The sequence below is a fragment of the Quercus suber genome, unplaced genomic scaffold, assembly GCF_002906115.3.
Source record: "Quercus suber isolate HL8 unplaced genomic scaffold, Cork oak 2.0 scaffold_428, whole genome shotgun sequence".
NCBI classification, from domain to species: Eukaryota; Viridiplantae; Streptophyta; class Magnoliopsida; order Fagales; family Fagaceae; genus Quercus; species Quercus suber.
In genome coordinates, this window is record NW_027069879.1 from 436,571 (window position 1) to 460,185 (window position 23,615).

At 38.1% G+C, this 23,615-nt stretch overlaps 1 protein-coding gene across 1 annotated transcript; it reads right to left on the minus strand.

Moving 5' to 3' along the window:
- Window positions 1-787: 787 nt before the first annotated feature.
- LOC136062571 (uncharacterized) lies at window positions 788-1,273 on the minus strand. Its single transcript, XM_065761766.1, has one exon. It carries the CDS (start codon window positions 1,271-1,273, stop codon window positions 788-790), a length of 486 nt encoding a protein of 161 aa, XP_065617838.1.
- Window positions 1,274-23,615: the final 22,342 nt, after the last annotated feature.

Consider the following 23,615-nt stretch of genomic DNA (forward strand, 5'->3'; position numbering starts at 1 on the left):
GGGGGGGGGGGGGGGGGGGGGGGGGGGGGGGGGGGGGGGGGGGGATGAGTAGTAGTTTAGGGTCCAAGTTGAAAAGTTTAGATCTAGCTAACATGAGCTCAAATTTCATGGGTATTAATTATATTTTACCCTATAAATTTAAATTCAATTACAAATACATCTAATCTATTTTATATTTTACATAAATTACAGCATGCCAGTTTTTGCAGTATAAAACTTAACAGTAATTTTTTTTAATAAAGAAAATCATTTACATTTTTTAGCTGCAAGGAACCCCAAAAATTCAATTTATGTGGTTACTAACCATTGCCATATCAACACTTCTTTTTTGTATTTGAACGATGTTTCAAAAAAATAGGTAAAATTACACCAAAAGCAAGCCTTAATGCTTAAAATAAGGCTCTTTGTACATCATGACAAATATGGAACAAGAGGTCTAACGACAAGGACATTTACTTAGATTGCTTCCACGATAATCTGACTGGAGTCCCCTGCCCTCACGATTTTTGTCTTTCAAAAAAATGGTTCACCATTATCTTTCTAAACGTTCTCAATCACTCCTATTTGCTCGTTACATTTAACTTACATTTCTCACACAGCCAATCAAGCAGATTATGCACTATCGAAACTTTGATTACCATTCATTATGTACAAAAAGCTCAAGTGACACCATTACCAATCATAGGACAACTGAGAAAGTTTACTTTTTGAAGTCCTTAGTCCGGGGGTTACATATGGGAAGACTCTTCAGCTCTATATTTTATCCAATCAGCAAAAGCTTATGCAATTATGGACTTTTCTTGAAACCCTTTGAAACTACTATCTTGGTTTTTATGGGTACACGGCCATCATCAACATCCTCAAGATCACTGAAAGATATGTCATCTTCATTTCCCATACAATAAGCAGTTCCGCTATACCCACCAAAATCAGAACCTTCCTCAGGCCACTCATCCTCATCATCTTCAAAATTATGAACTAGTGGCTTAGAGGATGGACCAACTAGTGAATCCTTATTCCCAGTCTTAATAACTGGCTTCTCTGCAATAACAGATTTATCAATAAATTGTAACTCAGTACTTTCAACTGGGTACTTCTCAGTCTCAAAATCTGTTGCCATGGAGGAGCTAGTATGTTCAGATGCAAAAGTCCTCCCTGGTATAGGATCAAAATCTTCCTCCAGTGTATTAGCCCTGTCTTTTGAATAGAAAGTGCTTCTTGAAAACCAGCCAGTCTCTTCCTTTGTTTGTTTTTGTAGCTCCTGCATCCACATTGATCTGGCAGCCACCACCTGCAAGAAATAGGTTAAATAGTTGTAACTAAAATATTTGGTCATACCTATAGAATCAAACCTTATGATGTGAAGATTGTTCAAACATTTCAACACTATAGCCAAAACAGAGTGTTTTAAACTTGTAGATGAACCATTTAATTTTTGATTAAAAAATAATAATAATAAATAACGTATAACAAGAAGTAGAATCACTGATCTGCAGGACTATCAACATTTTTATTCTACTAAGCAATTCATACGTCCAGCACATTCCTTTGACAAGCATGCAAACTAAAAAATTGAAGACAATAGTATAAAAAGCAATTTACGAAGCCGGTTTGTACACAACTACCAAATTACAGATACCACCCGCCAGCCGCCACACCACCACCCCCCCCCAAAAAAAAAAAAGAAGAAGACAAACACATCAGGCGCACTAATATATTACATGGATCAGTACATGTAGCTATTTTTTTAAACCTACGCAACAGAGCAGAATATTACAATTTACTTGAACTATGAACTATAATGAACCTTCATTGACCTTACTGATACAAGGTATCAAGCATAAGTATCAACTACAATATTCTTACAGATGTTAACTGATCCCACCAAAACCGAACCAGACAAAAATATTCCAAAATCAGACTATCACACTTAAACATTGTATGGTAATCATGACTCTTCCTGATGTGAGATTTGTGTTGTACTTAGAAATCAATTATTTTATTAATAATCAGGAAAAAAAAAAGTAGATGTATGTACTCCCCTTATCAAACCTATGTATTGTTAAATGCACATTTACACACCAACCCACAGTCATAAACATGTGAAAATCAAGTCCCTTAAAAACAAATGAAATATTTTGTCTTGCCTATAAGCTCTGGCTCAAATGACACTTCTTGCTCCCACAAAATTGCATGAAGGTAAGGTTCATGGGTATAAAAACCCAGCATGTGTATAACTTAGCAATTAAAAAAAAAAAAAAAAAATCTTTTGTTTTTACATTTACTAACAATCATATAATGAGGCCCACTGTAACTTAAAATGGAGTTTTGAATTTAAACTTCAGCAGAGGATGCATATGCTTTTTCCATTAATAGAACATCCAGAAAGGTCAGAACTCGGAAGAAAAGGGATAAGTTAATCCTATTCATAAAATATGGCTAAAAGGTTTTTTGGTCCCTCTAACTTTAAGGTCAATGTCATTTTGGTCCCTTGACTACAAAAATTTCTTTTTTCTTTTTTTAACAAGTGCAATTAACAGCCTCGAAAGTGCCAACAAAGGTCTTGAAGTTCAAACTTACTACAAAGTCTTGCTACCTTCTCACATATGTGATATGTCTTTTCCTTGGATATTAGTGCGGAAATCAAAAGTGCCTACAAAGGTCAGTTTCTTTATATGGACAGCAGCATTGGGTCAGATCTTAACTAATGATAATTTACAAAAGCATTGGCTCTTAGCTATTGATTGGTGTTGTATATGTAAGAGGGATGGGGAGACCAGTAATCATTTATTCTTACACTGTTCTCTTGCCAGAGAGCTATGGAGCAGAGTGTTTTCACTCTTTGGGGTTGCTTGGGTTATGCCTAATTTCCGTTTGGAAACAGCTTATTTAGCTTTTGTTGAAAACTTTTTGCTGAAAGTGTGCTAAAGTATATTGTACCTTGAAAAAAGTGAGAAAAAGTGGGAAAAAGTGAGGTTTTAAAAAGTTGTACATAAAAGATAAAAGCCAAAAGCTGAAGCTGATGCCAAACACACTCCTAGTGATGTGGTGGAGCTTTTAGCCTGTAGGCCAGGCAAGTTTAACAAGCATAGAGATGGGGCGATTTGGAATATGAACCCTCATTGTTTAATGTGGAGCACTTGGTGAGAAAGGAATTCTCAGATCTTTGAAGGAACTAAAAAATCAATTCATGACTTGATCTGGTTTTTCTTTCAGACTTTGCTTGGGTGGACAAATGCTTTGGGCGTTTATAATTTTGTCTTCTTTTTTTTTTTTCTTTTTTTTCTCATCACACTCCCTGTGTGCTTTGGCCTTTGTATTTGAGATGTCTTATCAAAGTTTTTATTACTTATCAAAACAGCCTGACTTTAAAATTTCTGTCAATGTGGCCCTTCTAAAGGTAGGCCATTAAATATCCAAAACAATAATATTTTCTTCTTTTTTCTCTATTTTTTTCCTGCCAAAAACCTTAGTGAAACCTATTGATAGTTGAGGTGAAATTTCAACTTCTGAATCTCTGGTGTAGCTTTGGGGTATTTAAAGACTAAGAGAGTTAAGAGTTAATTGATCTTGATATAAGGACCGCACTCAGATCGATCCTAAAGTTGAGGGTGAGTGTTAATTGCAAATTTTGATGCTAAAGGGGCCAAAATGATAGCAATCCAAAAGTCCAAAAGGTATTTTAGCCTAAAAGTAACAGGAAATTACCAGTGTCTAAGGATGAGAGATTATACTAAAGTTCAACATCACTTGAAAATATTTTAAAATTACTAAACATACTCTAGGGGACTAAAACTCTACATTTCAGTGCCAACAAGCTCTAGCTCAGCTATCACCTCCTTCCCTTATAAGTGTTATGTAGAGGGTGAGGTCATGGGTTCAAGATCCATTGGGTGCTTGTGTAATTTTCACAAAAAAAAAAAAAAAAAAAAAAAAAAAAAAAAAAAAAAAAAGTTGCCACTTTTGTCGTCAATAATGTGTGCACACGGACACCTCACACTTCCTTGACCAAGGAAAAGGAAAAGGAACTTCAAATCTTGTCCACCTGGAAAGAAGAGACAGCAAGAAAACTTTGGTGGCATTGGCAATGTTAGCATCTTTGAATAAGCCCAAATAATCAAAATTTCTATCATAGCTTTAAGAAAATCTAATCCAAACTTTGTTGCAAATTGGAACCACGAATTGCATCGTTATCCATCTAAAATTTCTAGTCAGAAACTAGGAGCGGTTGATAGTTGATACTTTATTAAATGTAGACCAACTTCAATAATCAATTTTGATTTTAGGATCACCAAACTAACGAGTCCAACTATATTTGAGTGCTTTTACTGGTTTTGCGAACCTACCTACCCCAACTAAAACAGTGAACTAAAAATGGCAACTTGACGTGATGAAATAAGTAGCTGCCAGTGTCAATGTGTCAAGAAGCATGATCTACTAGTACTACTGCAAAGAGTTAATATTTTTCTGGTTAATCCACTGTTGGATTAGGTACACCTTCAATATCTCCCATTATGTTTTCCTCAATTAAAAAAAAAAAAAAAAAAAAAAAACTCCCATTATGGGATACGGATACGCTTAAAAACAATCGTCTTCCAAGTTTGCTAGCTTAGTTATATTCAAGGACTTAGACCCGATTTGATAGACTACTTTCACTCAAAGTAAGTTGCGTTTTAGTTTTTATTTTTTTAGTAGCCGAACTTATTGACTTTGGAACAAAAATACTGTGTGTTCTGTGCGTGCACTGTTTATGCATTGTTCATGTAAATTTAATATTAAAAGTGGGTCCCACAGTACTATTCACACATTTAAAAATTATTGCTACAGTGTTTTCAGCAACAATCAGTTTTAGCAGCTTTCAGCACATAGTACTATCCAAACAGACCCTTAATTATCAAGATATTCATCACTTTCAAAAAAAAAAAAAATCAGATATAACCCCAGGCTTTTATATAGAGGAGCATCCGCAGCCCAAATGGTATATTGTATATATTGATATATTTACCATCACAACCTTCAAATGATGCTCCAATCCAACTGCAAAATGTGCCAATTGTAAACTTTTTACAATACTACAGTACCATCCTAGAAAGGGGATGCACAGTTGAAGCGATGGAAGCACAATATAATATAATGAAAGTATATTGATAGTAAAGAAAGCAAAGTAAAACCAGCAAAGAAGGCAGTATTGCAAGTATAATTGAAGTGCAGATAATTTAAAACAATACTAAGGCGGTAGAATCAGCCAAGTAGTATATATCAAAATAATTCAAAATAAATGAAAGCAATTTAGAACCGTCCAAGATGGCAGTAGCAACAAGTAGTATATTAAACAGAAAGCTGAAATACTTGTTATTGAAAGTAGAACAAACACTTATAGTAGTAGTGAATACAAGATCTCAACAATACATGTTAATAGTTACAAAACTTGAACCAAACCTTAACTAGTCCTAGTTACAAGGTTGTAGGGAAATAGTGGTAGTAGGAACAAGGTAGTAGGAACTCTCTAACTCCAAGGAAAGCTAATAAAAGAAAGAAGGTTTTCTAGTGAGAGAATTCTGAGAAAATTCTATGAAAAATTATGTCTTAAGCTTAAGGGACAACCCCCTTAAATAGGCAAAAATTCGAAGTGAACAGTAAAAAGTGAACAGTGTCTGTGAACAATGTTTTTCCCACTTTTTGACTTAAAAATTAGCTGAAAATTTTTGTCATTTTCTTCAACCTATAATGTTCAGACTTTGTTGGAAGAAACATGGCAAGACCAAAGTATGAAAACATGACAAGACCAAAGTATGTGGATTCCCTTCTTTTTCCTTTTCTTTTCAAGAATCCCATTATGAGCCTTAAGGAACATCTTTATTCCTAAGGGCTTGTCAGGCGCATGGGATTTCACAGGAACTTCACAGCAGGCGCATGAGACTTCATCATAGCATTTTTTAATATTGTAACATTTTTAGCCATTGTGCGGGCTAGACAAATAGAGAAATCAATCATCAGTCAACTGCAAGATCAGGAGTATCTTGACCAAACAGTTTCTAACCATGGGAGTAGCATGGGAGTAACTTTATCAATGAGAACAAGGTGTTTCAAGTGATAAAAAAAATCAAATTTTGTTAAAGAATACAAAACCACTGTTTGGTCTAATCATTCGCCTCTTGAGACAATTTTGATAACTACTAATAAGTAGACTGATGTTAAAGCTTCCCTTTTCAAAATTGCTGATTATCAATCTTCCATTGTTAGTCTTATTGAACAAAATAATTTTACTAATGAATCTTTGCATGTTACTGGTCAACAGCTTGACTGTACTGAAGAAAAAATTGTTGAAAAAACCTTTGATTAATTTACCCAGTCAAGATAAAAAATTCAAGTTTAAAACTTCCCAATCTAAAATTCTTGAAACTGTTAAAAAATGCTTGCTGATTTAAAAGTTAAAACTAAAGGTACTTCTACAAATACTGCTTGCACTATTTCAAGAAATGAAAAAGAATTGTTTCTAAAGAAAATACAGATTCTGATACTGTTTCTTCTGTTTCTGCTAAAAAGGTTTTTGATAATGATTTCTCAGAAATTAAATATTTGTTGGAAGTTCCAAACCTATGTTTTTTACAAAAAATTGGTATTCAAAACCTACTCCCTCTGATATGTAGTTTGAAGAAAGACATTTTCAAACACAATTTTCTGTTTCTGCAGATAAAATTTATAAATGGAATATTGATCGTTTTTCTGAATAAGAAATTATTAATAAAATGGGACATATGTCTATGGTTGGTATTACTTACCAAAATAACCACGATTTTGACCAACCTGAAATTGTTGACTTACTTGCTACTAGTTTTTTTGATACCTTCATGGTTGATGGGATTCATATCTCACAGAAGAATCTAGAGATTCTATTAAACATGCTGTTAAAAAGAATGATGAAGGTTTACCTATTTTTGATGAACGTATTGGTCGAGGTATTCCTGATGGCGTTATTACCTTGATTTATATTATTATCAAACATTTTGTTGGTACTCCATCTAATGCTTCGTCTCGAATTTCTGATTTGTTGAATAATTTGAGATGTCCTACTATGTCTGATTACAGGTGGTATCAAGATGTTTTTCTTTCCAGAGTAATGCATTGTAAAGATTGTTATAAGCCTTCTTGGAAAGAAAAGTTTATTGACGGTCTGCCTCCTATCTTTGCTCATAAGGTAAAATAAGAATTAATTGGTAAAAATAATTCCATCATTTATGACCATTTAACTTATGGTGATATTCTAAGCACTATTAAAAAATTTGGAATTAATATGTGCAATGATGAAAAACTGTTAAAACACCAATTAAAGAATAAAAGAAAAGCTAAATATGAAATGGGTAATTTTTGTAAACAATATGGTTTGCTCCCTATTGCTCCTTCTAGGCAAAAATGTAAAAAACATGATAAAAGTCACAAAAATTTTAGCCATAAAAAATATAAAAATTATAGAACTAATTTTAATGATTTTTATGCTAAAAAGAAAAATGTTTCTAAAAAATATGATAAATAGAGATCAGGTAAAGGTAAATGTTTTAACTGTGGTAAACCTGGGCATTTCAATAAAGATTGTAGACAAAAACCTAGTAAGCTAAAAAATAAGTTTAACATGTTAAATATTGATGATAAAGATCAAGAAGAATTATTCAAAATCCTTGAATTAAACAATTTGTCTGATTCCTTGGAAGATGATTTTTCTTCTTCATCTGATTCTTGTTATCACTTTGCTGATAATTCTTTTGATTCACCTAATGTTAAAATTGGTTGTAGAGATTCCTATTGCAATGTCATTAAATCAATTAATACTCTTACTAAATGTGAAGAAAATGAAAGTTTATTGGTTAAATTGATAGGTCAAATTGATAACCTTGAATTACAAAAAGAATATTTGGATAAGTTTAAGAAAAACTTATTAAAAGATGAAACTAGTAAAAAACTTAAATCAATGATAAGTTTTGAAGAAACTTTAGAAATATTTAATAAAAAAAAATCCAAAGATTTAACTGTTAATGATCTTCAACAAGAAATTAATATTGTTAAACAAGAGATAAGTGAATTAAAACATGAATTTAAAAGCATTAAAAGTGATAACAAGAATTGGTATTGTTAAAAATTGATAAAAATATTGATCAAAATAAGTCTGATAATAAACAAAATGAGCACAAAGATGGAGATGAATCTAGTCAACAGGCTCTTCTTTCTGATAAAAGTATTACTAATTCTAAACTTAGTTTTGTTAATAAAATACTTCCTCCAAAATGGTTTACAAAAGTCAAAATTATTGTTTCTCATGATTATCATTTCACTGTTATTGCTATGATTAATTCTGGTGTAGATATGAATTGTATCCAGGAAAGATTTATTCCTTTAAAATTTTTGAAAAATCAACTGTAAGATTGGTTTCTACTAATGGTTCTCAAATGAAGATTAAATATGAATTGAACAATGCTCATGTTTGCCATGATAATGTCTGTTTCAAGATTCCTTCTATTCTTGTCAAAAACATGACTGATAAAGCGATTCTTGGTTTGCCATTTATAAATGCTTTGTATCTTGTTGAACATGATGGAATTACTATTGATCCTTTTGGATAGAAAATAAAATTCAAATTTGCTTCAAAGCTTGAAATTGATATTGGTGATACTTTAGATCGGATTCATACTAAAACCAAACATCTTGACTTCCACCAACAAGAAGATAAATACAAAAATTGATAATTTTCAAAAAATTCCGATCAATGATGACTGTTCTGATGTTCCTAATGCTTTTCGGCATAAGAAAAGACACATGGTTAATTTGTCTTATGATTTTCCTACTAATATACTTCTCATGAACCAAGGATGGGTTTTTGCCAATGTTTCACAGACAATTTTAAAGGTAATACTAGTAGTGCCAAATTATCAACTATTACCAATTACCCTAACATTCCAATGGTTCTTTGTAGATATCGGGCAATGATGCGTGGATAAATACCACTAAAAAGTGAAATATTAATAATACTTATACTTATACCACTAGTAAGTGGATTATTATGGCTTCCTCGGCAGAGAGGAAAAACAACAAGTGAAAATCTCCTGCACAGGACTATTCTCAAAACAAAAGGCTCCCAGCAGGAAAACCTTTTGAAATGCATGAAGGCGTATCTTCTAGGATAAAACCTAGTGGATCAACATCTTTTTAGGAATCTGTCCCTACAAAGGTGATATATTCCAATGATGAAATGGTAATTGCTTTGCAGGAAGTTTTATCTAAAAGATTACAATTCCACAATGGAACCTATTCAAACTTCTTAATTCTATTAAATTAATTCTTGATAACCTTCAAGCTTCTTTTATCATAAACCACCATAACCTGTTTGAGAAAAACCCAAAAGCACTCAAAATTCACCTTGATAATCTTACCGCTCAAAATGAGGCTTATATGAGCCATTATGCCAACCTTGTTTCAAAAAATAACCCTATTTCAGAAAATAACTCTGTTTCAGAAAGTAACCTTGTTTCAAATAATAAGGCTCTTAAAAGCCATCTTGAAGCCTACATTAGTCAACTCTTTGGCAAAGAGGAAATCCATTCAATGGATAAAATGACTATAATGGGCACTGCTTATGCTAGATTGAGTCTTAAGACCCAATCTTGGTTAAGAAGTGCTATTGCTAACTTGCCTACAGATATACAATCTCGTATTCTGAAGAGCAAGGCTATGTTCAGATCTTTTGACTTATGGTTCAAATATTTCAAGAAACTTGTTACAGCCACTATTCCTGATCCTGATGAATTAGATGAAGGTGATAATGTATTTATCCAGCTGGAATGGGAAGAACACTTTGGGAGTACTCTCAGAGTATATGAAAAGAAACACCCATTTCTTGGTCTTTTAATTAATTATGATGATGGTTCATATATTGCTGATGAATCAGATGATGATGATGATAGAGATCCTAACCGGCTTTCTTAAATGTTTGAATATGGCTTTATCAGGTTCATAAAATTAGCAAGCCATTATCAAGCTAGCCAACTTCCACAAATTATTCAAGATGCTATTAAAGGATTTAATAGTCCTTTTGTTTCCATCAGATGCTGGAGCACTCTGCCAAAATGGGAAAGAGATAACTGGATGAATGTCCAACCCTCAAAGCATCTCATTCTCATTAATGGACATACTCACCAAGGACCATGGCTTGAAGGAAATTCTCAATTGTCCTTTGATGATCCTTATGCTCTTGCAGAATGTTGGAGAAATTATTTTAATAACCAAATTATTAATGTTGCTCAAAATCTATGGAAAGATTATCATTTTATGGAAAGCACAGATAGAATCTCCATCTTTGGCCCCAGACCCTATTCTAATGCCATTGCTCATCTGCAGGTAGCTGATCATTGCAATCCAAGAAGTCTTCTCATCCCAGGGAAAACTCCAGTGTTTGAGCCACTTTTATATTGTGGATTCTGTAATCAATATGCTATTTACCATGAACATGAATGTGATTCTCCACAAGGTCCTTTTGATCCTTTTGATGGTTATCCATCTGATGCTCCTTCCATTGATTAAATGTGTGGCCCCCTCGAGTTACTATTACTGTTAAAGCACTATTGTTTTGAAATTCTTGTTCTCACCGATAAAGTTACTCTCATGCTACTCCCACAGTTAGAAACTATTTGGTTAAGATACTCTTGATCTTGCAGTTGACTGATGATTGATTTCTCTATTTGTCTAGCCCGCACAATGGCTAAAAATGTTACAATATTCAAAAATGCTATGATAAAGTCCCATACGCCTACTGTGAAGCCCTTGTGAAATCCCATGCGCCTAACAAGCCCTTAGGAATAAAGATATTCCTTAAGGCTCATAATGGGATTATTGAAAAGAAAAGGAAAAAGAAGGGAATCCACAATATAAAAGTGGCGGAAACACTAGAGTTTTCCCTGGGATGAGAAGACTTCTTGGATTACAATGATCAACTACCCGCAGATGAGCATATAGGAAGGTACTGTAGCAAGATTGTATAATTAAAAATTATTATTATATTATCTCTGATTCTTCTCTCTCTTTCTTTTGTCTTTTTCTTTTTGCTCTCTCTTCTTCTTGCTCTCTCTTCCTTTTCTCTCATTATTTCATTACCTTCACTCTACGCTAAACTCTCATCAACCCAATGGAAACACAACGCAAGCAGTCATCATCCTCTTCATCTCTCTGATCAGCATGGTGGCGCGGTTAAGTTGGAGATCAGCGTGGTGGGTTTCTAGATCGGCAAGATTGGTAGTGGTGGGTTTCTGGGTTCGGTGTTGTGGGTCTCCCATACCTCTGCCAAGTACTCTTTCTCACCCCATGGGTCAGCTGGGTCAATTTTCTCAACTTCATCACGGTGATCCCTCCCTCTGAACCCAAACCCAACTCTCCCCTCTCTCTTCTGATCTTGCCCAACTCATTGAGTCGAAGCTCTATGGCCAGAGCTTCGAGCTCCACAGCCTCCATGGCCAGATCTTCGAGATCCACAAAATGTTTGGGTTTGTTTTGGGCATGCAAAGGCCATGGGTAGAAAACAAAACCCATTTTCTTCAAACCCAAAACCCATGCATATGAACACCATCACCAAAGCCACCCATTGCCGGACCCACTAAGAAGTGTTTATGTTTGGATTGATGGAAGTGGCAATGATTATTTTTGGTGGATTTGTAGCTTTGTTCTTGGCTGGATTTTTTCTTTTTTTTTTTGGGAGAAAAATCTTGGCTAGGTTGTTGGTGGTTAAATAATGGGTTTTGGTGTGCTGGTGCCTGTTGTTGGTGGTGGTGTGGCTGAGAGGGAGAGAGAGGCAGTGAGGAAAAGTGACTGAAATTTGGAATAAGGGAAAGAGGGAGATAATTTTATATTATTTTTTATTGAATAATTTATATTATTTTAATGTATTGTATTGTAAAATAAAAGTTGAGATGCTGGAGTATTGTAAAATAGTATTGTATAAATTGATAAAGTAACTTTTTGGGATGGTAAAGTAGAATAGGATGAGATTTTAGGCTATGGATGCTCTAATAAAGTCCCACGTTAGGTCCTTGTTTTTTAAGTGTAGTTGGAATCATAAATCATGACTCTTCTTGGTCAACAGTATCATTTGGCTTTGTATAAATAGAAGTTGAAAAAAGAAGAAGAAGTTGAACCGAAAATAGGAACGCAAGTGGAGAATAAAATACTTGAATATATATATATATATGGAAAGTTAATAAATGCTCTAAGGGCATTGATTTTAAGCAAAAAAAGTAAATAATTTTTTTTTGATAGCTTTTATATATATAATAACTTTTTAAAAATCCTAGATTACATTTTAAAGAACAGAAAAGGAAGAGTTTTTAGGTGTCGAGAATCGGAATTTGATGGAATGTCACAATCAAATTGTGATGACATCTTAATTCATTTGATAATTGTGGGTTCTAATTAGCTTAATTGATAAAGTCTCTAATGATTGTATAAAAAATCTGAGGTTCAATCTCTGCCTACACCAAAAACTGATTGGTGTCTTGGTCTAATGATAATAAAGAGCTATCATCAGGATCATACGCCATAGGTTGAAACCCCCTCAAAAAATAAATAAATAATTCATTTGGTAATTAATTAAAATTCAACTAAATGGATTAAATTTGTAAAATCTACTTAAAGCGACTACCAAAATAACTAAAGAAGTTTAAATAACTTTCAAAAGTAATAAATAACACAATTTAATGATACACTTGTTTAACAACCATTCATAATGTAAAACTATTAACATAGTAGTTATATATTTATAATCAAAATAACATGAACAAATTGGGGTCAAGTTCGTGTGAAACATTTTATCATACATCTCACATGGTTCCATTTTGGAGAAAACACATTCTACTTTGAGAATAACCTTTGGGAATTAAAATAACTCCTAATTCAATAAAGCTTGTGATTTCTCTTTATCATTTGAATCTTATCGTGTGCAAAGGCTAATTTGGTATAAAATTGAGAAAAATAAAAGTGAATGGGGATACTTTCAAAGCCCATAAAATGGCACACATTGATTGTTTGTTTGTGATGATGTTGAGAAATCACCAGTGAGCCACACGGTTCTCACACGCTCGAAACAACACTCGCACAACAAAAAGAGAAGACCTAACAAAGGGCACCAGTGTGGTGCCGGTGAAATACCCTCTGAAGGTCAAGTTAGAACTTTTCTCACAACTTTAGGGTGCTAGAGCGAAGGTAAATTATGTGTGTCTTGGCTAGTGAGGGTTTTGGAGCTTTTATAATAGTAGAGCGTTGACATCTCTTCCTTGATTTAGAAGTATTTTCCTTATAGGAGTCCTCATAAGTGTATTTTGCGGAATCCTTTCCTTGTAGGAGTCTTTTCGACTAATCCTAAGCGTAGGGCACAAGAAATTTCCTTATTTGTGCATGTGTGGAGGCCAAGTTAAGGTTATATTGGAGCCGTCATTCTCGTGCATTCCCTTCAGCTTAATGTCATCAGCTTTCCATCTCTCCCAAGTTGACCCCGTCAGCTTAGAGCTGTAGACTCCCTACTGTTGTCACTTGTCAATGGACACGAGTAAGACTGACAGGTTTGTTTGGAATGTCGTTCTATGCCTTTCCATAAGTGAATGTTCATATTTACAATTTTATCTTTATTAGCTGCCCCCCTACTTCATAGCTTCATCAACTCAAGCTAACGGGTTATGGAGTTGAATTTTATTGTTAATTTACTTTTACTTAAGAGAGAGAATCATTTATGCGCAATTGCCTCGAGTAGCCTTTATTTAATGCTTGGACACGCGGCACAACTCAATTGGTTCTACTTCTGGATGAGGGCGTCGCTTCGTCTTCTGTGCATATCCTTCCTTATATATACCTTGCCTCCCCCCTCATTTTCTTCTATTTTACTGTTGTTGATTGTTAGAGTGAACTCGTCACTTTAAGAACTTTGCTTACACCATTCTGTTTTAGCCCAGACCGTCATTTTTCAAGAGCCCGTTAGTTTTACTTTGTAAGTTACTTTTTGCTCTTACTGCTTCTCATTTTTTACTTTTATCTTAGTTGATTTGTGAAACTATTTTAGAGAGGCCGTCAACTTAGGTTCTTAGAATACCTCTGTCGCTTGTAGGTAGTCAAATGTCTAGAGAAGCGATGAGTGAACAGTCGTCAGTCTGCGAAGGAGTAGGCTACGATGAGATCTTCCCATTAGGTCAAAAGCCCGATGAGGGCTTCTCTTGGTTGTCAAAGAGGGAAACGTCAGCCCAATCTTCTAACATGGAAATGGAAAATTGTGGAGAAGAAGTTGAGTTAGTAAGTGAGGATGGAGACGAGGATGACGAGGTGGAAAGGGGAGAGAGTGATGGGGACAAAAACTACGATGATGAGGAGGTGATAAAGAGTACTTCAAGAAGCCCAGGGGATGACCATCCCTTCATTCTCCCTGAAGAGTGGACGGTTAATGAGTTTCTGCCAACGATGTCAGATAAAGTTTTTAAAACTTTATGCGCCCATTTCCAAATTCTGGACAACATCCCCATCCGTCTTCCTGGAAAGTTTGAAAAATGTTATACAGGGAAGACCGCGGACGTCGGCATGTATGATGCCATGTTCGCAGCAGGATTGAGACTACCCCTGATGGCACTTCACCATCAGTTGGCCAACTTTTTGGGGTTTTCCGTCAACCAAATTGCCCCAAACTCTTGGAGGATATTCATTGGAGCTAAGATTTTGTGGGGTCGTTTAAGTGGAGGGAACTGTTAACTAACTCTTGATGAGTTCTTTTGTTGTTATCATTCTTAGCATATTGTCTCATCCAAAGGAATTTATCATTTCTCTACAAGGAAGAAGAAGCTAAGGCTGGTATCTGATATGCCGATTCTAATAGGAATTGGAAAGGCAGGTATTTTTTTTTAAGGGGACGAACTGGGTGTGTCGTCAAGAAGAGTGGGAGATGATGCCCCATGGTTTTGACAACACCTGGGCTTATGTTAAGGATTCAAGTTAACCCTGTTTGCTTTTTCTAGTTTATTTGTTTTGAATTTCTAACATTGTTTGTTTTTTCCTTCTATTTCAGCTAGTGTCCGTCCGCATATCACAGGCGAGCAAGAAGACTTCATTCGCCGGGCCACAGAAATCTCATTGGACGAGCGGAAGTTTCTGGATCTCATCAGACTCAACACTTTGCACGCATATTGTGGAGGTCCTGAGCCAACACCAGAAGCCCGTCACCTCAACGCTTAATCCCGTCGTCATAAGTTAACCATTCTAACTCTCTATATTTTTTCGTCGGCTTGTCTTAATACTCCTTATTTGATTTTTTGTAGAAATGGAGGCAGCTAGGCTAAGAGCGCAAGTAAGGGCTACTGCTGCACGTAAGAAAGAAGAGGGGAAGGCTAAGGAAAATGAGGGGGCATCCTTGTTAGCCCCTAAGGTCGTCGGTAAAGGGGTGCCGAAGAAGAAAGCTGACGGGAAGGACGACTGCTCGCCCAAAAAGGTACCCCCAACTCTCGGGGAGAGGCCCCCTAAGAAGCCGTCGCCTCCCAAACACGGGGCAGGCAAAGTACTAATGACGACATCCAGCCTCGTCATCCAGGAAACAAACCGTCGTCTTCTTACACACAAGGACTACGCCATTGAGATGATAAAGTCCATCATTAAGGACAAGGACGTGGACTCTTGTGCTGAGCAAAGGATGGAGGAACTAGGGTCGTCAGGACTCTTTGACCTTGCCCCGGTACGTTCCTTTCTCACTTCTCTCAACCTATTTGTTTTTTATGCTTAAAAGCTGATGAAAGCCCTGTTCTGTAGGCGATGGTTTGCATGAAGGCGCTGTAGGATAAGGGCATCGCCAAAGAAGGGGTGATAACCTGGTTGCATAAGCGCTTCAAGAACATGACCGATGGGCAAAAACAGTACAAGGCGACCCTTCGAACCCTTCACCAGGAGGTGAAAGAGTTGAGGGAGAAGCTAGAGGAGAGGGGTTGTCAGAAGAAAAAAGAGCAAGAAGCTAAGGAGACGGCGAGGAAAGAGTTGGCGACCCTCTTAGGTTAGGTGGAGATGGCCAAGGCTGATGCCGTGAAGGAATTTAGGATGTCACAATCATTCGTTGATTCCTGTGCTGACTACTATGGTGACGAGTTTCAAAATTACCTTAAACAGGTCAAATCCATCTACCCTCACCTAGATTTGTCTAAGGTTTCAATGGATGACCCCTTACTGTCGACACCTGCAGGCAACGCTACTCATGAGGAGAATGATGACTTCACTGAGTCCGAGGCGAATCCAGAAGATGATGGTGTTGTCCTTGCTCAACTTGCTATTGTGGATAAGCCTTTTGTTCTTCTATCCCCATCGGCCAATACTCCGAATGTCAAGGATCCTCTAACTCACGAGGCCCAAGACCTTCCTTCCAAGGGCAACGAGATCCCACAAGGCCCCCCTGCCTCTTGAGCCTTGTCTTTTTCTTTTCTTCTTGTAAATTTGATCTAATTTTCGAACAATGTTTAACGCCCTTTTCTTCTTGGGCTTTGTTTGTAAAACACTATTTTATTTATGGTACTTCATATCTGTCTCTTTCAGTATTTTTGTTGATGTGTGCGTTCATCTCTTTGCTCTTATGAATTTGTCCACTTTGTTGATCTCATCAACTTTTATAAGATGAATTTGTAAACTGTAGGATTACCTCATCAGCTTTGTTGACTAAGTTATAAGCCCTTCTTTGTGGGCCTGTCCACCTTAATTATGGATTAAGCCATCTTTGTGGAATGAATTTGTCTTCTTTTTGGACTTTAATAATTCATCCTTTTATGATGAACTTGCCTACTTTATGAGCTTACTAATAAACTTGTCTATTTTATGGACCACCAAGCTCATCCACTTTATGGATTTGTTGAACTCGTCAATTTTGATAATAAACTTATCCACCTCATGGACTAATAATAAATTCGTCCACTTTATGGACATTGATAAATTCATCCATTTTATGGATTGATAATATTTCATCATTCTGGGATGAGGTCGTCCACTTTTACAGATGTTAATAAATTCGTCCACTTTATGGACACAAATAAACTCGTCCACTTTGTTAAGTGATGGCAATTTTATGAAGCTGTCAACTTTAATGACCTTGTCCACTTTTTAAGTAATGGACTCGTCCACTTGATGGACAATAATATTCCATCCTTCTGGGATGAAGTCCTCCACTTTATGGACTTTAATAGACTCGTCCACTTTATGGACAATAATAATAAGCTCGTCCACTTTGTGGACTTAATAATATAATATTTCATCATTCTGTGATGAAGTCGTCCACTGTACGGACTTTAATAAACTCATCCACTTCATGGACAATTTCCTATAGACGAACATCTTAGCTATATCTGAATAAACTCCTCTTATTATGATAAACCATACATTTGTAGAGAAAGTAGTTCAAGAAGAAGACCTACCCTTTGGGGTCTAAAAGAGTTATTGTAGGAAAACTAAAGTAAAAAGAAAAACTGAGGAGCATAGCTAAAATTAACCAAGGTAAACTAGAAATAAAGGGGTGCTACTCTTCATGCCATCCTCTCTATTGGTAGTACTTCCATAGGTGCTTGGCGTTCCATGGATGGTGTAGTTTTCGTTCGTCCAGCGTCTCTAGGTGGTAGGTGCCTTTCCTCTACCATGATGTGATTCGGTAGGGTCCTTCCTAGTTAGAGCTGAGCTTCCCCTGTGCAGGGTCTCTAACGGCACCCATGACCTTTCTTAGAACAAGATCTCTAAGCTAAAAATCTCTATGTCGGACTTGGGAATTGTAGTGCTTAGCCATCCAGTCCTGGTACCGTGCGAGTCTTTGTTCGGTCGTCGCCCTGACTTCGTCAACTAGATCGAGCTGTAGATGCATAGCCTCGTCATTCTTGTGTTCATTATGATTATCCACCCTATAGCTTGTGAGTTCGACCTCAACTGGAATGATTGCTTCGCTCTCGTATGTTAGCCGAAATGGTGTCTCTCCTGTAGGATTCCTTACTGGTTATCCTGTACAGCCATAGTATGCTTGGCAGCTTTTCAGGCCATACACCCTTTGCCCCCTCAAACCGAGTTTTGATAATTTTAAGCAAGGATCGGTTCGTGACTTCAACTTGTTCGTTAGCTTGAGGGTGGGCGGGGGAGGAGTAGTGATTTCTGATCCCTAATTGCGATCAAAAGTCCCGGAAGAAGTCATTGTCGAATTGTTTCTTGTTGTTTGAGACTAAGACTATAGGGATCCCAAACCTGCATACGATGAACCTTTAAACGAAGCTTCACATATTCCTTTTTGTAATGGTGGCTAAGGCTTCAGCTTCTACCCATTTTGTGAAGTAGTCTATGCCCACTATCAGGAACTTCAACTGTCGCACTGCTATTGGAAACGGCCCCATAATGTCTAATCCCCACTGAGCGAATGGCCATAGGGCTGTCATTGGGGTTAATTCTTCAGATGGCTGTCTGATGACATTGCTAAACCTTTGACACTTGTCGCAGGTTTTGACATAAGTTTGAGCATCATTCTGCATGGTGGGCTCGTAGTACCCCGCTCGAACGAGTTTGTGTACCAACGACTATGACCCTGAGTGGTTCCCGTAAATCCCTTCGTGGACCTCTCTCATAACGTAGTCTGCTTCTTCATGACATAAACACCTTAGGTATAGGCAGGAGAAACCTCTTTTGTAGAAGACGTTCTTTATTAAAACGAATTATGTTGCTCAGACCTTCAGCTTTCTTGTGACCTCCTTCCCGTTTAGTAAGATGCCATTTTTCAAATAAGAGACTAATGGTGTGGTCTAGTCGTCTACATAACATATCTCCTGTACATCGATGGAATTTATTAGTGGAGCAAGCTGAACAAAAGAGAGTACATTATCAAGGGCAGTCATATGTTCTGCTGAAGTGGGTTTGGCAAGGTGGTTGGCTTGCTCGTTCTTTCCTCTAGGAATTTGGATGATCTTTGCCTTAGGTCGTTTATCCTTCTCCTTAACTGCTCAAGGTATTTCTTCATTCTTTCGCCTTTGCATTCATAATCCCTGTTCACTTGGTTGGTGATGACCTGAGAGTCGCAGTAAAGAACCACACTTGTAGCCCTTGCTGCTATGGCGAGATTAAGTCCTGTCACTAAAGCTTCGTACTTTGTTTCATTGTTGGTGGTAAGGAAGTTAAGGCGGACCATACATTCAATCTTGTCTCCTTCAAGAGAAAAGAGCACGACACTTACTCCCCCGGCCTACCTGTTGGACAACCCGTCTGTATGTATACTCCACTAAGGACATTTATTTGCCCCGTTGTCTTCCCTATTGGTGAATTCTGCTATGAAGTCCGCGACGACCTGTCCCTTGATGGCGGTGCGCGGGCGATACTGAATGTCAAACTCACTCAGCTCTATCGCCTATAGTACCAATCGACCAGCAGCTTCCGGGTTGCTCATTACCGGTCATAAGGGCATGTCAGTTAGGACGATCACCGTGTGGGCTTGAAAGTATGGTTTGAGTTTTTGGGCTGTCGTGACTAAGGCGAAGGCGAGCTTTTCCATAGGTGGGTACCTTTCTTCTGCACCACAAAGTGCTTGGCTGGCGTAGTACACAGGCTTTTGAACCTTGTCTTCTTCTCTGACCAAGGCCGCACAGACGTGAAGAAGAGCTCTTCCTTCAGTTGTGAGGACTTAGCAACGGTAGGGAAGAGAGGTAAGCCTTCAGATCCTCGAACGCTTGTTGACACTCGGTAGTCCACTCGAAAGACTTCTTCAGCGTGCGAAAGAAGGGTAAACACTTATCCATTGCCCTTGATATGAACCTGTTCAGGGCGACTACTTTTCCATTTAAACTCTGCATTTCTTTCATGTTCTTTAGGAGGGCCATCTCTACTATGGATCTGATCTTGTCTAGGTTGGCCTTGATACCTCTTTGAGACACCATAAAACCAAGGAATTTTCCCGCTGTTACTCCAAAAAAACACTTACTTGGATTGAGTTTAGTGTTGTAGGAACGAAGGGTGCCGGAAGTTTCCTCGAGATCCTTTAAATGGTCCTCCTCTTTTCAGCTTTTTACCAACATGTCGTCGATGTAGACTTGAACATTCCTTCTGATTTGGTTTGCAAACATCTTATTCATAGGCCTTTGATATGCCGCGCCCGCATTCTTAAGGCCAAACGGCATCACTTTGTAACAAAAAAGACCTTGGCTGGTGACAAATGAATTCTTCTCCTGGCCTGCTTCATCCATTCGGATTTGATTGTAACCTGAAAAGGCATTAATGAAGCTCAATAGTTGGTGTTAAGTTGTAGAGTCTACCAGTACGTCGACTCGAGAGAGAGGGTAGCTATCCTTGGGGCATGCTTTGTTCAGGTCCATAAAGTCTACGCACATCCTCCATTTTTCGTTGGCTTTCTTAACCATTACCACATTTGTTAGCCAATCGGGGTAGTATAATTTCATGATGAGGCATGCCTCTTGTAGCTTGCCGACTTCTTCTTCTATTGCTCGGTCTCGTTCTTGGCTGAACACTCGCTTCTTCTGACGGATGGGTGGAAAAAAGGGCGACACATTCAGCCTGTGTACCATGACTGAAGGGTCGATTCCTGGCATGTCTTCATGACTTCAGGCAAACACGTCCTGGTTTTCCTTGAGAAAAGCTACGAGTGCTAGGCAAACCATTGGGTTGGCGAGAGTGCTGATCCTTGTGGTTTTGTCTAATCTGAAGCTATCGAGGGGTATCTTCTCAAGCCTTTCTACGAGTTCTGCCCTTGTCTGTTGTTCTTCTATGCTCATGGTCTGTAGATGGCCGTCCATCTCCAACATCGCAATATAGCATTCGTGTGCAGCTATTTGATCCTCTCGCAATTCCAATACTCCGTACTCAATGGAGAATTTGATCATTAGGTGGTAGGTTGAAGCTACGACCTTCCATGAGTTAAGGGTAGATCATCCTGTGATGGCGTTATAGGTGGAGGAGCAATCGATAACAAGGAATGTAACATCTCTAGTGATTTGCTGAGAATAATCTCCAATTGTGACAGGTAACGTGACTGCGCCAAGGGGGTATACTTTTGTTCCTCCAAACCCAACGAGTGAAGCATTGGTTGGAACTAGCTGTTCTCTGTTGATTCGCATTTGTTGGAACGCCGGGTAGGAGAGAATGTCTGTGGAGCTTCCATTGTCAACCAAGACCCAGTATGTGTTATAGTCTCCTACTTGGATGCTAACGACAAGCTCGTCATCATGCGGGTGGTGAAGCCATCAGGCATCTTCTTCCGAGAAACCAATAATGGGGTTGTTGACCCGCGACATCTTCGGGACGACACCCGTTAGCTGAACGTTCTGAACCATTCTGAAGTAAGTCTTTCGAGCCTTTTTGGACGAGCCGGTGGTCGTCGTGCCTCCCACAATCATCCTTATGTCTCCTAAGGGTGATCTGGGACACTCGTTGTCTCGTTGGGGAGAGGAGGTGGATCTGCTCTCTCTCTGTTGACGAACTTCTGTAACTTCCTTTGCCTGATGAGGGTTTCGATCTATTGTTTCAAGTCGTAGCAGTCAGTTGTATCATGACCATGATCACGATGGAAACGGCAGTATTTTTCTTTAGATCGTTTGTTAGGATCTCCCTTTAGCTTTCCAGGGAAGGTTAAGACTCTCTCTTCCTTGATTTGCATTAGGACTTGGTTGATTGGGGCAATTAGTGGAGTGAAGATCATGAATCTCCCTGCAGGGGGCTTAGAGCGCTTGTCATCCCTTCGTTCTCCAGTTCTTGCCATCTTCCGCCCTCTGTCCTGTCATGTATCTTCCTGCCTTTCTCTTTTCTTGGGTTTCTCATTTCAGGCCAGAAACGCGTCTTCAGCATTCATGTATTTGGTTGCCCTGTAAAGCACATTCGATGTAGTCTTTAGGTCATTCTTATATAGTGAAAATAGGAACTTACCCTTCCGCAGCCCATTTGTGAAAGCGGCTACGTGTATCTTGTCGTCAGCTTCATCGATTAAAAGCACCTCTTTGTTAAAGCGTGTTATATAAGACCTCAACGTCTCATCTTCCCATTGCCTGATGCTCATCAAGCATGCAGTAAACTTTTTATACCTGTGTCCCCCGATGAAGTGCGAAGCAAACTGGGCGCTTAGCTCTTTGAAAGTGTTGATGGGTTAGGCGTCAACCTGCTAAACCAAATTCTTGCAAGACCCTTCAGCGTGGTAGGGAAGGCCCTACACATGATCTAGTTTACTACTCCTTGAAGGTGCATCAGGGTCTTAAAGAATTCCAAGTGATCCCGGGGGTCTTTGGCTTCGTCGTAGCTTTCTATCTGTGGCATGCGAAACTTCGGTGGAAGGGGGAAGGAATTGATGGATGCGGTGAACGGTGAATCGGTTCAATGGACCAAGTCATCGAGGTTGCTAGACACTTGCCCTCTGAGGGCGTTCATCATAAAGTCCATCCGTTCCTTCATTATCTACATCTCTGCGACAATGTGAAGGGGAGCTGTGTCTCTGATGGAAGGGCGGCTCATGTTCTATCTCTCTGGTCTGCTTGGGGCATTGCTACCCTCCGACCCCTCTTGGTCCCTTCTCTCGGCGCTGGTGCCTTCTTGGTCCTCCTCCTGAGTGTTATGCCTTACGTTCTTTTGACATAACTGCTCTTCCAAATCATGATTTTGCTTCGTGAGGCGCTCCACGGTAGCGGCGAGAGTCTGAACTTGTCTCTTGAGGGTAGTTGTGTGGGGTTTATCTCCCTGAACGTTGTTGGTGGTCACCATCAAGCGAGTAAGTACCATGCAACTCTTGGTCTGGGAAGCGTTTGTATGGCTTACAGGTTGCTAAGAATAGCGCAAAAGGTTCCCATAGATGATGCCAACTGGTGATGCCTAGAAATCATCAATGAGCCACACGGTTCTCGCACGCTCGAAACAACACCTGCACAACAAAAAGAGAAGACCTAACAAAGGGCTCATTGAAGACCTAGAAAAGCCCCAAAACCCTGACTAGCCAAGACATGCATAATTTACCCCCACTTTAGCACTTTTGAATCAGGTTAGAACTTTTCTCACAACTCTAAAGTGCTAAAGTGGGGGTAAATTATGCATGTCTTGACTAGTCAGGGTTTTGGGGCTTTTATAATAGTAGAGAGTTGGCATCTCTTCCTTGATTCAAAAGTTTTTTCCTTATAAGAGTCCTTATGAATGTATTTTGCGGAATTCTTTCCTTGCAGGAGTCTTTTCGACTAATCGTAAGCGTGGGGCACAAGAAATTTCCTTATTTATGCATGTGTGGAGGCCAAGTTAAGGTTATATTAGAGCCATTAGTCTCGTGCATTCCCTTCAGCTTAATGTCGTCAGCTTTCCATCTCTCCCAAGTTAACCCCATTAGCTTAGAGCTATAGACGCCTTACTGTTGTCACTTGTCAATGCACACGACTAAGATCGACGGGTTTGTTTGGAATGTCGTTCTATGTCTTTCCATGAGTGAATGTTCATATTTACAAATTTATCCTTATCTATTTGTTTTTAGAACAGCCCACCTTGGTTTTTGGTAAATGAAAGTTGAAAGACTTCCTTCACTTGCTTGAAGAATTCTTAATAGATACTCTAAAGACATTGGTTTACAAAATATTTTAAAA

Bases quoted from the DNA above. Each gene is read 5' to 3' on its own strand.
- LOC136062571 (XM_065761766.1), bottom strand. From the start codon at position 1,273: ATGTGGATGCAGGAGCTACAAAAACAAACAAAGGAAGAGACTGGCTGG.